The sequence below is a fragment of the Mugil cephalus genome, chromosome 13, assembly GCF_022458985.1.
Source record: "Mugil cephalus isolate CIBA_MC_2020 chromosome 13, CIBA_Mcephalus_1.1, whole genome shotgun sequence".
Lineage (NCBI taxonomy): Eukaryota > Metazoa > Chordata > Actinopteri > Mugiliformes > Mugilidae > Mugil > Mugil cephalus.
The window spans coordinates 11,454,150-11,470,410 of record NC_061782.1 but is presented as its reverse complement, the minus strand read 5'-3'; the positions used below and the strand labels follow the sequence as shown (position 1 = coordinate 11,470,410).

Below are 16,261 nucleotides of genomic sequence, written 5' to 3'. Positions count from 1 at the left end.
TGCCAACCCGATCAAAAGTTATAGCGAAAAATGTTAACATTTGAAAAGGAATGTAAATAAAAGAGGAAATATGTTCGTACTGCTTCAGAGGTTGTGTCAAGTTTATGTCGCGGACCTTGATTATTTTAATGTTTGATTATTGAAATGTTGGACAACTGGAGAAATTTTCTGTTTTTTGTTTTTTTGTTCAGTACAGACCGGATCATCTGAAACATGTCACAAATGTTCCCTCCATTATGTCCCTTACTGTGATTTTCATTTTCCTTTCTTAACCCTAAATAAGTCACTCTCTTTGAAAACCTTCACCTTGACTGAAGCTCTTTCTGTCGAGTATCCTGCCTCCCCACATAAATCCTCCCCTTATATCCGACTTCTGAATTTGGATAGGAAACATTTAAAGCCCCTAATAGGTCCCTGTGGCTCCAGAAGACTCAGCTGATAAGATCAGTCTTCTCGGGCAGACAGGTTCGAGACGGAGCGCTAATGGGAGGAGGCGGTGAGGGCTTAGGGGAAAATCTTGTTTGCTCTGTCTGGTGCTGCCAGTGTGGCTGGCACCCGAAGCAGGGGTCCGCTGGAGGAGGAGGAGGAGGAAGAAGACGTGGAAGAAAATGAGGAGGAGGAGGGCCTTAGATCTTCATCGTCCATGAAGAACGAGGGCAAGAAGGGGAAAAAAGGGGGAACCAGATATTATACACGGGCTTGTTTGAATGAGGACTCAGCTGCACTCTGACGTCAGCGCAACATAAATCAAGATGATTAAATGCAGAGCTCAGTCTAGACGTTAATGTCTAAATTTACGGTGCATTTCAATTTAGACTACCAGACATAATTAGGTTAATTATATACAGTACTGCTGCCTGTTACAGGCTCTGTGAGAGGGTTCCCCCTCCCCCCTACATTAATGAGCTAGGGTCTAATAAAAATCAGTGCCTTTAAACCCGCCGCTCTGGTTATATGTTTCACGATGAAAGCTTTTCTTTTTTCCTTTTTCATGCAAAGTACGACATGCATATATGCGTCTGGGCGTCTGTGTCGAGGGCGCATCATGACTCACTCCAGCAGCTGGAGTGCATTTAAAAAAGACAACGCGCTCTGCTCTAATGGTGCTCTGAAATAAATGCGTTTTCTCATTTGAAAAGGAATAAACAAATGTTAGCGCTTGAATCAGGGCCGCTGTCACAGGCTGCACCCTGTGCTACGGGATCCAAACAGAGGCGGCCGTCCTCGCAAAGGTCACTTTCTTTTATTTGCCGTTTATTTTAATGCCACATATTGTGGGTCTTCACTCAATAAATGAATCCGCGCGCTGCGTTTTATTTTCCACGGAGAGAAAACGTGGGTTTTTCTGATGTGTCTGCAGATGTCATTTATGAGTGAGTGTGTGTGTGTGTGTGTGTGTGTGAGCTGATGGTTTTCAAATGTGGACTCCTGAAGGTGTCTGGGATCAAAGCTCTTTCTCAGCACTGATCCTGTAGACTTAATCGAGATCAGTTCACTGTTTCTGCTTTTCACAATTTACAGAAGCAACTTGAAGAACTTTAAACCAGATCTGGATTTGTCCCTATACATATTCAGAGCCATCATATTCCATCTGCACTACACGTCCTGCAAGCCATTAATTAGAAAATGCCAAAATGAAAACAAACTTTAATTTAATTTGGGATTACTCCGAAGTCTTCCGTCGAGCTGAGATTAATCTCTGTGCGGCTCGATTAATGAAAGAAATATGGAATAGGACGATGACCTTTAACAATTTAATATTCCACACCTGGACTGTCATTTAATGAAAGTCCTGCAGAATTTACCTAAAAACAAATCGCTGCAGCAAATGTTCGCCGTGCGTTTAGGTGTTCGCAGAGGGAGCAGGGACATGTTGACAAGCCTGCAAGACGAGCCGTCGTTCGCTTGCGAGTGGCAGGTCCCACGGGTCCATAACAGCGGAGAGGTTAACCTGCTTTGGGGCTGCAAAACACTGAATCAACATAATTACATTGATTCTGCGTCACTATCCTCCCCGGTGGCAGGGCCGAGGGGTGAGGCAACCTGCTCGTCGATCAAGGGCCTGTCACAAGAGGTAAAGCCCTTAGGAAAGGGCTTGAGGCCACCCAAAAATCACACAAACCACCTTGGAAAAAAGTTATGGAGGACATAATGAAAAGGTGAAAAATGGTGTAACGTCTGGCGAAAAGAGTAATAGTTGTGTTTATTTGCTGTGAATGTGTTTGGGGGCACTATAAAGGGTTGTGGTAGAAATCTAGGCTCTTTGCACTTTTTCAAGCATTATTTGCATTGCTATTAAAGATTAATTCACAGGTTTCTTACTCACATGTGCTGAAAAATCTGTCCACGCCGTGATATCACATTTTAGCACACTTCTTTCCAAATGTAATGTATGGCTGTAGTTTCCGGAAAAGTTACAGTGGAAATAAAATAAAAGTTTTGAAAGTTGCAGTAAAAAATGAAACCTGGGAAAACCTCACAGCAGGCTTCTTGCCATGCACTGTATAATGCATTACAGTGTCTTATTGTGTGGAGCAGTAAGATAGATGATGGCTACAGAGGCCCCTGACAATAGCTGTAGTGATCTGTGATTCCTTTATAGTACTCTATACAATCACATTCAACTTATTTCAAAGTCAGTAAAAAAAAACCTCTAGGACCATCTCGCTTGTCTAATATCCGACCAAAGGCCTCTTCTTTCTTGTCTTTTGTCCTTCCCAAAAGTTGATATCTGAACCCTAGATTTCCAAACTATTTGATTAGCGCATTTTAAATAAAGCATACACACGTAAGGGTTCCATAGTTAGTGTCGGTCTCACATGTCCCCACAAGGTTTCTTTCAAATTTCAAAATTTTTCATTATATTTTCACACCTATGAACCTGGTTTTAGCCATTTTCCAAAGGGCATGGCTAAAATCAGTAGGGCTGTCAATAGATTAAAATATTTAATCGCGATTAATCGCATAATTTCTATAGTCAACCTCAAATTAATCACACATTTTTGTTTCATATATAGGGATATTTTTTCAAGACTTTATTACTTTTTATCAACATGGTAATGGGGAAATATGCAGTATTGCAACAATTCAAGAAATTTGTTGTCCCTGTTTCAATTGGTAGCTCCGGTCACATTAACAGTAAATGAAGATGCATTGAAGCTGCACTTGCTGTTCAAATGACTTGTTTCTTCATCTATTTCTGCCATTTTTCCTTTCCTGTTTGCTTTCTTTTTCTTTCTTGACACGCTGTCAAATTATTTACTATGACTGCACCTCAGATTCTGACATTGATGACTACGACGCTGTTACTCATCTGTCCATCACCACATAAAGTGCACCCAAATAATAAGGTTAGTCCAACAGATGTTCGCCAGGACCAAACCACTTCCCAACAGAGAGAACCACAGACCAACTTTCCACTGCAAAAATGTTATGAGTGGGGAAAGTTTGGGCTGCCGTCCACCCAACAACCAATATTACTAGTAAGTACAACACTAACAATAATTTAAAAATAGATTCAGCAGAATGCAGTAGCCTTAAAGGGCCCTTTAAATAATTGCAGGACATGGTCAAAGATGAAGCTTAATCCAATGATGAATGGAGAAATGATTCAATACTTGGGCAAACTCCATTTGTATTCTAATGTATGTATATATGTATGTATGTATGCATGTATGTATGACAAAGTCAAACAAAATCAAACACATTTGTTATGTGCGGCCCGCTGGCACATCTAACATTGCCACTTCTTGTGAAATAGCTTTATTCAGCAGATTCATTCATTTATTCATTACAATGTCTTCAGCAGTCACAAACAAACTTGCAGGAGGAGCCTAAGAAGAGACGCACGGTAAAAAGAAAAGATGAAACAAGGCCGTCTTTTTGAATATGAGGCGTAACAGGAGAAGTTGCACTATGAGCGGCAATATTCCTCTGATCCCACAATCCTCTCTGATGCAGTCCTAGGGCTGATGTTTTTTGGGTCAAGGCTTATTTGGTTTATTAGTGAAAGTGCGGGTGGCATGTCGCATGATGGCTTAACTCAAAGCAGGCTTGAACAATAATTATTACAACGTACGCCTAAGTTACACTCTAATTGGGTAAAATTTAATTGCAAATCCACCCAGAGCGTGCAAAGGATACATTTCATACGTCTCTTTTCACATGTGTCTCAGTTATTAGAATATTGTGCTTTAATGAGTTTCAGATTGCAGGATTTTTCATTCACAGAATTATTGATTGTGATTACGTACTCCATGATCTGGTTAAAAACAAACAAACAAACAAACAAATGAACACACTGTTGCTATAATTTATCACAACTTGAAGCCAGGACCTGCACTGGCCTTTAATATCAAAATAGGTTCATTTTTAGCCAACAGTCAACAGATCACCACTGTTAGGTAACTGTTGACGTCTAAAGCCACAGGGGCTAACAGTTTATTTAGCTAATGACTAGTAACCAGGGTAACAAGTGAACAGGTGACTTTATATACCCTATATTACCAATGGTATCCACTCAGCCATCTATATAACTGAATTCGAGTGTTCCAATCACTGCCACAGCCACAGGTGTAATAAATCATACAGACTGCTACGTGGAAGAATGGGTCGCTCTCAAGAGGTCAGTGAATTCCAGCGTGGTACTGTGATAGGATGCCACCTGTGCAACAAGTCATGAAATTTCCTCGCTACTAAATATTCCCAGTCAACTGTGAGTGTATCATAATAAATTGGAAGCAGCTGGGAAGAAAAGCAGCTCAAACATGAGTCAGGCCATGTACAATAACAACAGCGTAAGTGGATGCTGAGGCACATAGTGCGCAGAGGTCACCAACTTTCTGCAGTCAATCACTACAGAGCTCCAAACTTCATGTGGCCTTCAGATTAGATCAAGAACAGAGCGTACAGAGCTTCATGGAATGGGTTTCCATGGCTGAGTAGCTGCATCCGAGCCATACATCACTAGGTGCAATGAAAAGAGTTGGATGCAGTGGTGCAAAACACGACACCACTGGACTCTAGAGCAGTGGAGACTCATTCTCTGGAGTGATGAATCATGCTTCTTCATCTGATGGACCAATCTGGGAGAGCGGTACTTGTCTGACTGCATTGTGACAAGTATGAAATTTGGTTGAGGGTGGATTATGGTTTGGGGTTGTTTTTCAGGAGCTGGGCTTGGCCCCTTAGTTCAAGGGAAAGGAACTAAGATAAAATGCTTCAGCATACCAAGAGATTTTGGGCAATTCCATGCTCCCAACCAAGTGGGAACAGTTTGGGGATGGCCCTTCATGTTCCACCATGACTGTGCACCAGTGCCAGGCCCTCTCATCCAAAATCAGTGTCTGACCTCTCAAATGTGCTTCTGGAAGATTGGTCAAAAATTCCCATAAACACACTTCTAAACCTTATGGAAAGTATTCCCAGAACAGTTAAAGTTGTTATAGCTGCAAAGGGTGACCCAGCATCATATTAAATCCTATGGGTTAAGAATGGGATGTAACTTAAGGTCATGTGCAGGAAAAGGAAGGTGAGTGAATACCTATGACAATATAGTGCAAATGCAAATGAGGAGACCCACTCACCACTCAGATTTAAAGTCCAAAAAAGCCACAACTTGGGATATCAGACCTTATTGGAAACATCCAGTTATGAGGCTGAGAATACAAGAGCGTGCCGTCCACATGGACTAGGGTTCAGACTTTCCTTCAAATGAACTACAGTTTGTGGTTATGACACTAGTAATGGTGTACAAAAATGATTTGGCAAACCAAGTGGTAAAATTGTCCGAAAGGTGTGGGGAAACTGCTGCTAGGCAACTGCTGGTGCATAGACACTCCCGAGGCTAACAGTTCAACAAGCTAACAACTATGGGTAACTTATTGTAGGAAGTGCAAAGTCATGATGAACAGATGAGACCAGTGGAAATACCAATTAATATCCTCAGATAGAGTGTTTTATAGAATAGCAAAGATGAGTCGAAAAGAAAATTATAATACATTAACTTACTTTCCACCTCCATTTCTGGTATCGCTTGCTGGGGTTTTGCCATTTAAACTTGTGAATTCAGACCTGACCAAAAATCAAAAGAGTAGAATTTTTAACTTATGGTTTGAGCATGTGAACTATTGCACAAAATTTTGTCTGACATTTGTTGAACTGAAGAGGCAGCACAGCGGTTTAGCGGTGGTTAGCGCTGACAATAAATACAAAAAGATTCTTGCAGCCAGCTGGTGCCTTTCAGTGTGGAGTTTACATATTCCCCCATATTTCATTTTAGTAAATATAAAATCTATTTTACTAACAATCCAATATCTCACATACGAAAATATTAAAACAAGAAGCAAAGATTTTAAAAAGGGGCAGAAACTAAAGCTAATCTAAAGCTAGCTTAACAGTAGCAGCTAGAAGAGTAACGTGCTACCTCTTACACACAAGTGATTCAATAAAAATTATGTCACAATGACTTACCTTGAAGCTTTTAACAAACGATGTATGCAGAATATTTAACTTGCTTCCAACTGAAAATACAGACACTGGACACAGGATGATAACGGAGCAAAATGCTGCGTGTGGTAGGCCACTCAATTCAGGTGCTTGCTGTAAAGCAGCCGAGTTTGCAGGAGGCGGGCTAAGGCGTGGTGGGAAAGTGAAATCAGAAAAAAAAAAGAAGCTTGAAATGTGGCATTTTTTTTTAAATGTTTTATTTCTTTAAATACGAGTACCATTCAATAGTAACACAAGAGCAATCTTTTCAAACGATCACAGGTGGAAACAGCATGTTGTCGCAGCTTCTGTCATCAACTGCATTTCCAGCTGCCTCCACTGACTCTCAACAAACATCTCAAAGTAAAAATCCAAAACTCGCGAGATTCTGGCTAATTTCTGTCAGGCTAATTCCCAGTAGCATATACAAAGGGGTGCGCCCATCCTGAAACTATACATTCATGAGGCACGACCATTTGGTTTTCAAATTAAACTGCAAAATGTATTCATTTTGACACAAACAGCTAAATGTGCTGAAAATAAATTAAACGTGACTAAAAGAAGCCATTTATAGCTCTAAAGAACAAGCGCGCTGTTGAGAAACCCCAGAGAAGTAATTAAAAAGAAAATGACACTCCTATCTTCTGTTTCTTTTCGTTATTTTTCTTCCAACATCAAGCTGTTGAACCTATTTTATTAAAAATCGGCGAATAACTTTGCAACGACAACTGATGCAACTGGTCCTTTACATTTTACACACAGTTCAGGTATGCAAGAGCAAAAACCTATCAATATGTAATAGAGCGGGACTGCAAATAACTAAATGTACCGTAAGGGAGAATGCAGCAAATCCACAAGCACTATATTTAACCTCAGACGAAAACAAGCAAAAAATAAACTTGGAAAATGTTGATGCTGTCAACACTTAGGAATCATGTTTTTTTTTTGTTGTTTTTTTTTTTTTGTTTTCATACCAATTAGCTGTTCAGCAACAGTTCAGTTCACTTGGTATTTCATCTTAAAAGATGCAGTGTAGCCAACTCTTTATGTACGAACCATTTAAAGGGTCTAGAAAGTAGTAAAGGTTTATGTTCAACTTAAATTTAGATATAAGTTTTTGGAACAGCGCAGGGCTCTGTCTTTGCAGCTGCAATAAGTGTGTCTCCTGAAAAATGACCAATTTGTGTCAAACCGTTGAGAAGTGAATTCTCAAGGTAGGATCGAGTTGGGGGACACTCCCAGAATCCCAAAGTCATCAATAACATTGACCGGGAAAGACACAACAATCAGTCTGAGCCACAGTCTCATTAAGGGGAAGGAGCCTAGCAACTCAAAACAAGGCTGGACTCCACGGTGCACAGCTGGAACAACTACTTAAAACCAAATAAATTAAATTAGGACAAAATCACCGATGATCATTTATTTGTCAACGGAATTCTACTTTCTACACCCTTTAATCTGTGGTCACAATGTCAACAAGTGAGCAGGGATTTTTCAGTGCACGTATTCATCATCGCTCATGTCTGAGTCATCAGCCTCCACCTCTCCTTCAATCACAGACTTCTTCCCTCTGCAGCAGGACACCACCAATCCGACGAGGAAGGCCTAAAAATAAAATAATGAGGAAAGGAAAAATTTCATGAAGATCATTTGATGAATAGAATTCAGCAACAGGAACATGGGGAAGGAGCTATTAAGTATATATATATATATATATATATTTCTGAGGAGATAAGCAGTATGTGCTGCCTCTTTCTGGGTAGAAATGAAATGATTTATTTTGTCTCTCCAGTGGAAAACCTTCTTGAAATTCTTTTGATCGAAATTAAATGTTTCATAAACGTTGCTGCTGTAAATGTTTTAATGTTCAAAGAGTGACTAAAGGCAATTAATCACAAATCTGGGATTGAGCATGAGCAAAACATATACCTGTTTTGAGTTGTTTTTTTCACCCCTTCTTACAAAAACGTACTCTCGCACACTGTTTGACTTACCACAATAAAAGCCCAGTTACCAAAGTAGTAGATGGTGCTGAAGAACCAGAATTTGTGTAGGAAAAGATAGGATCTTGTCACAGTGCACTGATCTGAAAAGAACAGAAAAACATATTTTTAAAACTTGCCATTACTAGCATTACTACCATATCTAGATAGATCGAACACAATTTTAATATTTCACCGCTTTGTGGAACGGCAGTTTGTTCCCACTAAATTAGTGTTTTGCAGGCGAAAGGCTTCTGCGTGACATTGATAACTTCTCTGTGGTCTGAACTACCAGAAAAACAGCATGAGCGCAATAAAAAGTGGCACATCCATTTCCACACTGTGTTTATAATTGCACGAATGTAGCACTTGTTATACATCTGTGTCTGCTATTACTGCATGGAGCATCGCCTCCGGCATTTTTGTTATTGTAACAAGACACGACAACCAGTCGTCTGACAAGAGAAGAGATGTGTCGGTGTCAGTGTCAATGTGAATATGGCTTAACCACGATGGCGATGACGCAACATTTAATGGTGCCTTGCCTCAAATCTATCCAGCACCACGTACTGAAAAGCATGGGCACACGGAGGACGCCAACACGTCGAAGATTGTGAACCATAGGTTATGGGTTATGCATGTAACCCCGATTCTCTGAATGAGGGGACTAAGGGGTACAGTTTAACGATGGACAATTTCACACTTCACAAAATGATCGCGATCAGTCGGAACATTCAGAAATATCTAAAAAAATATCCTGCCAACTACATTAACTCTGCAAATGTCACAGACAGCCAAGTCATAAAGTGTTATCTTCAGTCACAAGAAGAAAAAGAAGTCCCAATGCCAATGATGCTTGGAACAGCCTACCAGCCAAAAAGCTTAAAACAATACCCAGTGGAAGGATTTTAGGTCTAGTTTTAGTTTAGTATGACCATTAATGGTGAAAGGAAATACTGCTGCTCTGTAGTTTTGACTGTGTATCTTTGCTTTCAGGCTTTACCGCACCTTGTATGAAGGCTGATAAAGAAAAGAAAGATTTGGAAAATTTGGAGATACCGTATTTGAAAGCATAATTACTTTTGCACAATACTCATTCTGACATTCAAAAGATGCAAGAACAAAAACAATTCAATTTCAGTTGACAGGGCACCTCGACAATGACAATGCAGAGGATTCAAATTCAAATTAGAGGAAATTTGAAAGACAGGAAAGTATAATTAAATTAACCCAACATGTTAACTTGGCCAGCGTCAGTATAAATAAACTCTGAAGAAGTGAATGGAGTAAAAAGTTAAACCGTTAAATGACACTAATGATTCAATGAACCGATCTAAACCTGACACTTCTAATGTAACCATTTTCCGGGAGCTCTTTTCATACCGGCCTTGATCGAGCCAAACAACCGCCGCAGCATTCCTCAGATGGCATTTTGTTGACGTGTGAACAAACGCAGGTCAAATCATTATTGACTAAGCGCGGTGATCATGAACGCAAAACCCTTCAACATCAAAGACCAGTGGAAAGAAACTCACTCGCTGCTTACAAAGTCAAATTGCTTTATTTGTCTGTGCTTTTTGCTGGTGACATCACCCTCGAGTCTCTGCTCTTTTTTTTTTTTTGAGGGAGAGAACTGATGTGGCTATTGATCTGAGTGGTGTGGAGTGCAGGAACAATATAAGAATTCTCAAGCTGAGTCATCCCCTTTTATATGCATGAATGGGTACTGGCAGGCCTGGGAAATGCTGGTGACGTCAAAAGTGGAAAGTGCCAACGATATGAGTGTGGCGTCTGGGTTTCTCCTCAGCGCTCCGATTGTGTTTGTGTGAACCGGCAGGAAGAAAAAGGGAAGAAATAAATGCGTCCCTTCAGATCACATTTATTAATTAGCTTAGCCAGGCACATTGAAGCATTGAGAAGGAGAAGAAGAAGAAGAAGAAGAAAAAAAAAAAACACCCCTAATAAGACTTTCACCGGAACAAGGCGAGTGAAAATCCACAAAGCTGAAGTGAAGACAGACTGTCTGGCTATGTTAGAGAGCCATCTGGAGCATTAACGCTAACCCTGCTGAGCTGCTCCTATCACACTGTTTCTTACACAGCTCTTCACACTGACTTGAACCCTATGAACAGTGCAGTCAGACTCATATGAAGCTACGTGACATTGAGGTCCACAGCAATAACTCAGTGTGGTTTAGAATTTAATCATTAAAGCCAGCGCTTTCAAAGGCTTTCCATACCAGAGGGTTGAATTTGGGGGAAAAAAAAAAAAGTAAAGGAATATCTTGGTCTGTGCCATCTCATCTATAATGTAGATCAGGTGGAGAGGACCCACGAGAGTTCTGAAGGTGTAACAACAATCGGCTTTCTGTTCTCTGGGATCAACAGATAACAGAGGAAGACAGTCTTTCTTTGTCTCCCCTACGCCACTCTCTTCCTCCAGTGCTACAGCCATCTGTAGCTCTCCAGCTGCTTACCTGAAACGCAGGGCACCGAGTGGGACCCACAGATGGTTCACAACAGTGGTCTGCCTAAATATGTTATCATGTACACCGCTGACCAGCTTCACCTTCAAATCATTACTGTTCTCTGATAAGAGCATAGGGCAGCGCCAGAGTGCAGGTAATTTCACCTTGACTCATGATACCTGGGTGAGTGCTGCCCTGTGTAGCATGATGCATAATGCATAACTTTCATCTCTGGATTCGAAAACAAACACGTGCACGAAACCCTGCACACACACACACACACACACACATGCACACTGTGTTCATCTGAAAGCCTCTCTATCAAGCATACGCCTTTACTTTCTCTATATCTAAAAAGCCGTGGAGCACTTTTATCCCAGGGACCTTAGAGGATGTTGATGTTCTTTCACCAGAAATATTTTCAAATAGCTGGCTTCTCACATTAGCATTGCCCACAATAAATGCTCAGCAGAAGTGCCCTTTCGCAGAGCAAAATCCATTTGAGCAGTGTTCAAGACCTCTAGATGCAGGCATAAGAGACGGCATACACAAGCTAAGGTAACTTACCAACTCAAACTATCCACCGATCACAACAGGAAGCAAGAGAGAAAAATGCACCTAATTTTCTGTTACTTTGGGTTATATATGGTATGTGACAGGGTGTACATGCGAGCAGCAACAAATTGTTCAGCGCGTCCTAGGGCAGGGCAAATCGAAGGGAATTCGTTAAAAGGAAGAAGACGACGAACACAAAGGAGAAAGTGAGGAAGATGTAGGAGACAGCAGAAGCAGAAAAAGAAAATGGAAGGCGAGGTGAATTGGGAAGAAGAAAAGCAATGAGATGAAAAAGAGAAGCAGGGACATCATTTGAAGATTTAGAAGCAAAAGAATAAGAAGCAGTGAAGGAAATCTATTGGAAAAAAGTAGGAGTAAGAGAAGAAGCAGCAGCAGTGAAGTAAATTCATCAGAAGTAGTAGTAGAAGGAGAGGAAAGAGAAGAAGCAGCTACAATGAGGTAAATTCATTAGAGGTAGAAGAAGAAGAAGAAAAGAGCTCCAAGGAGAGATGTCGGTTTCACAGCCAAAGAGAAAGAGGAGGGGGTGGGATTGAGCTTTACAAGGAGCACTGAAGAGAAGGATTGTGTTTGTTTGCCTGTTGAGTCTTTCTCAGCAATGGCTGACTTCACTTTAATAGTGGATGTATATTAGCTTAGCACCATGCAAACAGATAGTCTTTGTAATTTCCCAATAAAAGGCAAGGGGCGTCTTTGCATTACGACATCTTTCTTCCAGGAGAATAACTTTTGATTGACATATTTGATTGTAATGCAAATTGTCGATGATCCCCTCGATGCAAAGGAAATTACTATTAATTTGTGTTGGGGTTGAGGGAGTCTCCTGTTGGAAATTGCTTGGGCACCTGACATCTCAGAGGTAACGTATAAACCTGCGACCATCTTCCCCCTGAAGCTCTTTAAAACAATGCAGTGGAAACTGGCAAGTTGCTAGGAAACAGACAGCAGTCTTTAGTGTGGAAACACTCCTCGATATATGACGTTTCTTCACTGGGATTTAATATAGAAATGATATGTCTCCATATGTTTTCTTCCAAGGTATAAACTGGACTTAACACCGAGGTCGAAATTCAGCTAAAACTGCAATAAACCGAGTGAAACTCTAAATTTGGGGTGGATTTACCCATAATAAGTGGATAAAAGGCGTTTTTACACATTTAAGCTGCCACTACATTACAAAAAGATGCAACTGTTGCATCATTAATCTTTTGTCATACGCACAAGGTTTTTATAACACTGATTGGGTTCAGAAATTGAGTCAGGAGTACAGGACAGGAAGTCATTAAAATTATTGGTTAGACTGTCAGGGGAACTAATGCAACCGATAACAGAACTCGCTGAGTTGATGATAAAGGCGTTGGCTGCAATGATTGCAATAAACAGGAGTTAGGGAAAGTTAATTACTTAGGTGAGGAGTGATCATTACAGATGGACACGGAGACAGATAAGTCAGTGATGAGAGCAGTCATAAGGAAATCAAATCAAATCCATCAATAGCTTAGATGGAGGGCCATTTAAATAGGTCTGATAGATTATTGGTATTGTTAGGATCACTAACAATTACATGGGCATCAATGGTACATAATCATACAAAAACACCAATTTGTATACACCTGTCAGCCAGTCTGCAGTTTACAAGACTCATATAACATACTGTAGTTCATAAGTTATCACTGTATTGACATAATTCCAGTAAATGTCTACTAAGAAACATGCTGACGTTACATAGAGACCTTTTGAAGGAGGACTACAGAGGACTGATCATTATAGGATGGAACGACAATCTTCAGGCTCAGCAAAGTCTTTCCTTAGCCGAGTAACACAAAAGGCCCCCAGTCCTGGATACCATCCAGAGGGAAGAAGTGAGGATATGTGTAATATATGGCCATAATTAGCATATGATTTCCGGCTCCTCTAATGTAGAGAATTTTGTGGGTTTCAGCCAGGTCTTACAAAGCTATTAAGCACTAATATATAGACTTGGAGAAGTTTAGTGCCGCGAGTATCAGTGTCTTGAAATACTACGGATAAAATAATTAAAATGACCGAGATGGAAAAAAAAAAAAAAAGAGAAAAACAACCCTCAATATTTTGTTGCTGAAAATGCATTTCATACAGTATGTCGCATGAGATACTGAAGAGGACTTCAGGTTGTCTGGGGCTGCGGCAGCTAATTCCTGAGGATTCATTTCCATTATGCTGAGTAAATGAGTAATGGCATGGTAATGACCTTAGAGTAGATAATGGAGAGCTTGGCACTGAGCACCTGCTCACCAAGATGTTAGTGTCATTACCCCACCGTGACCAATTGGCCAATCAGTCACCAGCTTGACTTCTACCCCTTTTTGCCTTGGCTGTCTTTTGATCCAGTGTCACACCAGAGGTTTTTACAAAGCGATGCCCTTCCTGTGTCAGTACAGAGATTGGAGCAATATTCTGTCAATGAGCTTTCTAATTTGTAGAGCTTGAAACTCAGAGAATAAATACATACTGTAATGCAGTTCATGTTTGTGGTCATGTTCTTGTAAAATACGTAATTCTCCCAGGATACAGTGGCATGAAGATGACTGTACACAGTGTTGTAAATAAACAAATGGTGGTTATAGGGTGATGGCAATGTTTTATTATCAACCACAGGCTATTTTTAAAGTTGGATGAACCTTCTGTGAGGTTTTCTTTAAGCACAGTTTTGGAGTTCAGTGTGTTGCCTCAGGTTATTGACAAAGGCACTATACCTAAGTGCCTAACTAATCCTAAACTAACCCCTAATCCCAATTAATTGAAATTGTGCAAAATAGTGGACCATGAGTGGAGTTGAGGTGAACAAGTGGAGTCTCAGCAGATGTGATGGCACCCACACTTTAATTATGCACGACTCTAAACCTAATAGTACACAGGAAAAAACATCACACACTTACAGTTGTCATGAATGGGAAAATTAGCTACAAAGACCAAAGCACCAGGCTGCAACCAAAGTTGGGCATTTTAACATGGAGGTACACTGATGAGCCACAACTTTAAGTAACTTGTAGCAAATAAGAATGATGCTTTCATTACCATGTAATGTTCTTTTAGATCTGTCCTGACATTTATCTGGATATGACTCTGAAGACTACCACTACCTGAACATTACTGCAGACCACGAACACTCATATGGCAAAGGCAAGAAGATGTTCCTTGTTCCCTAGCCAAGTGTTCCCCAGATAAGGGACAAATAGACACCCAACCATCCATATGTCGTCAGGTCACCACTTTTCCATCCTTGGACTAGTTTTGATATAGGTACTAAGCCCTATAGACCAGGAACAACCCATGAGAGCTGTAGTTTTGGAGATCCTCCTCAACATTTTGCCCCTTACAATGTTTCTCAAGTCCTTCCGCCTGCCCATTTGTCCCTGTTTTAGCACATCAACTGAGCACAAAATGTTCTCTTGCTGCCTAATATTTTCCACCCACTGACAGGTGCTATGATAACGAGATAACGAGATAATCATAATGTTATGGCTGATCGGTGGATGTTGCTGCTCTTATCCCCTTTAAAAGGTGCAGTTGTTCTCCAACAAGACTATTGTTTCTGATAGCTCATTGGCTAAGAGGTTCTCCCATCTAACGGCTCTTCCTTCCTGCAGCGAGACAAAACTTTTCTGAAGCAGCCACTAATTAACTTGTGTACTCTGTCTTTCATACCAGAGCTTTTTTGTGCTAGAGTTATTCACAATTTCCTGTTTAATCATTCATCGTACAATTAGATGATCTGGTTGTGTGACTGTCCAGGGTGTAGTCATACACTACTCTCAGCCTTTTCACAGCTGCAAAGAAATCACATATCTCATAGTGTGCAATAAAAGCAGAGGGTTATTTTCTTTCATGTTACTTTTACACCGTGTCAGATACGTGTCTGATTGTATTCTCTCTCAGGCACATGTGTTGTCTCTGCTTGACACTTCCTCCTCCTCACGGTAGGTGGTACAACGGCTGTTGTGAAATCAGGAGCCATTTCCAAGATGGCCAAGACAGAACACTAAGCTGGTCAAAAGAGAAAGTAGAAACACCACAGCTTAAGAGCCCTAAAACATTTGCACACATGCACAGATCACACTGGGCAAAAACTGATTCAAAAGGTTGACAAACTGACTTTATTCGACTCACGTCAACCAGCTAAAGAGCCATCTAAAACTTCAAATCTGCCGTAAACAACGTGACAGAAGCGTTGCAGAACCATAACTGAGTCTGTTTGGGCTAATTGTGGTAGTTGAGGGCCGGGAAGCAAATAATTTGTGTGAGAAAAACAAACAAGTAACCAAACAAAGAAAAGCCAATTATTTTCCATAATACTGTCTAAATAGTCATGTAAACAGGAGTATTACTGTGGGATTTTCAGTGTATGTTATTATTGTATGGTAAGAATGGGCAGCATTGGCAAAACTGTCATGTGTAAATATAAGTGGAGCGATTAAATGCAGCCTAAATGAACAGCAAATGTGATAAAGGCAAACAAACTAATGCAGCATGTTTACAAGTTTATGTTTTAATTGAAATTGTCTTAATTGCCCTGGTGACTGATATAGTTAAATATCTGAAATGACATAAGACAAATGAAAATTATACAATCAGTTTTAGGTTAATGTCTTCTAGATATTGCACATATCACACATTAGATTAAATCGCCTAATTTCATGATCATGCCTATTGGTGTATTCCCTCCAACTCAGCTTCAGCTTAACCGAATGGCCAAAGTCGAAAACGTTACTCT

The 16,261-nt window shown here is 40.4% G+C and overlaps 1 protein-coding gene across 1 annotated transcript in view; it reads right to left on the bottom strand.

Annotated features, from left to right (window-relative positions):
* Window positions 1-6,663: 6,663 nt before the first annotated feature.
* The window catches only part of lmbrd1 (LMBR1 domain containing 1), a 52,058-nt gene continuing 42,460 nt past the window's right edge, over window positions 6,664-16,261 (bottom strand). The window contains exons 15-16 of the mRNA XM_047603606.1: window positions 8,481-8,572; window positions 6,664-8,091 (exon numbers count right to left, since the gene is read on the bottom strand). Coding sequence (XP_047459562.1) covers window positions 7,981-8,091; window positions 8,481-8,572 — 203 coding nt within the window. The 3' untranslated portion in view covers window positions 6,664-7,980. The remainder of the gene's footprint in view (window positions 8,092-8,480; window positions 8,573-16,261) is intronic.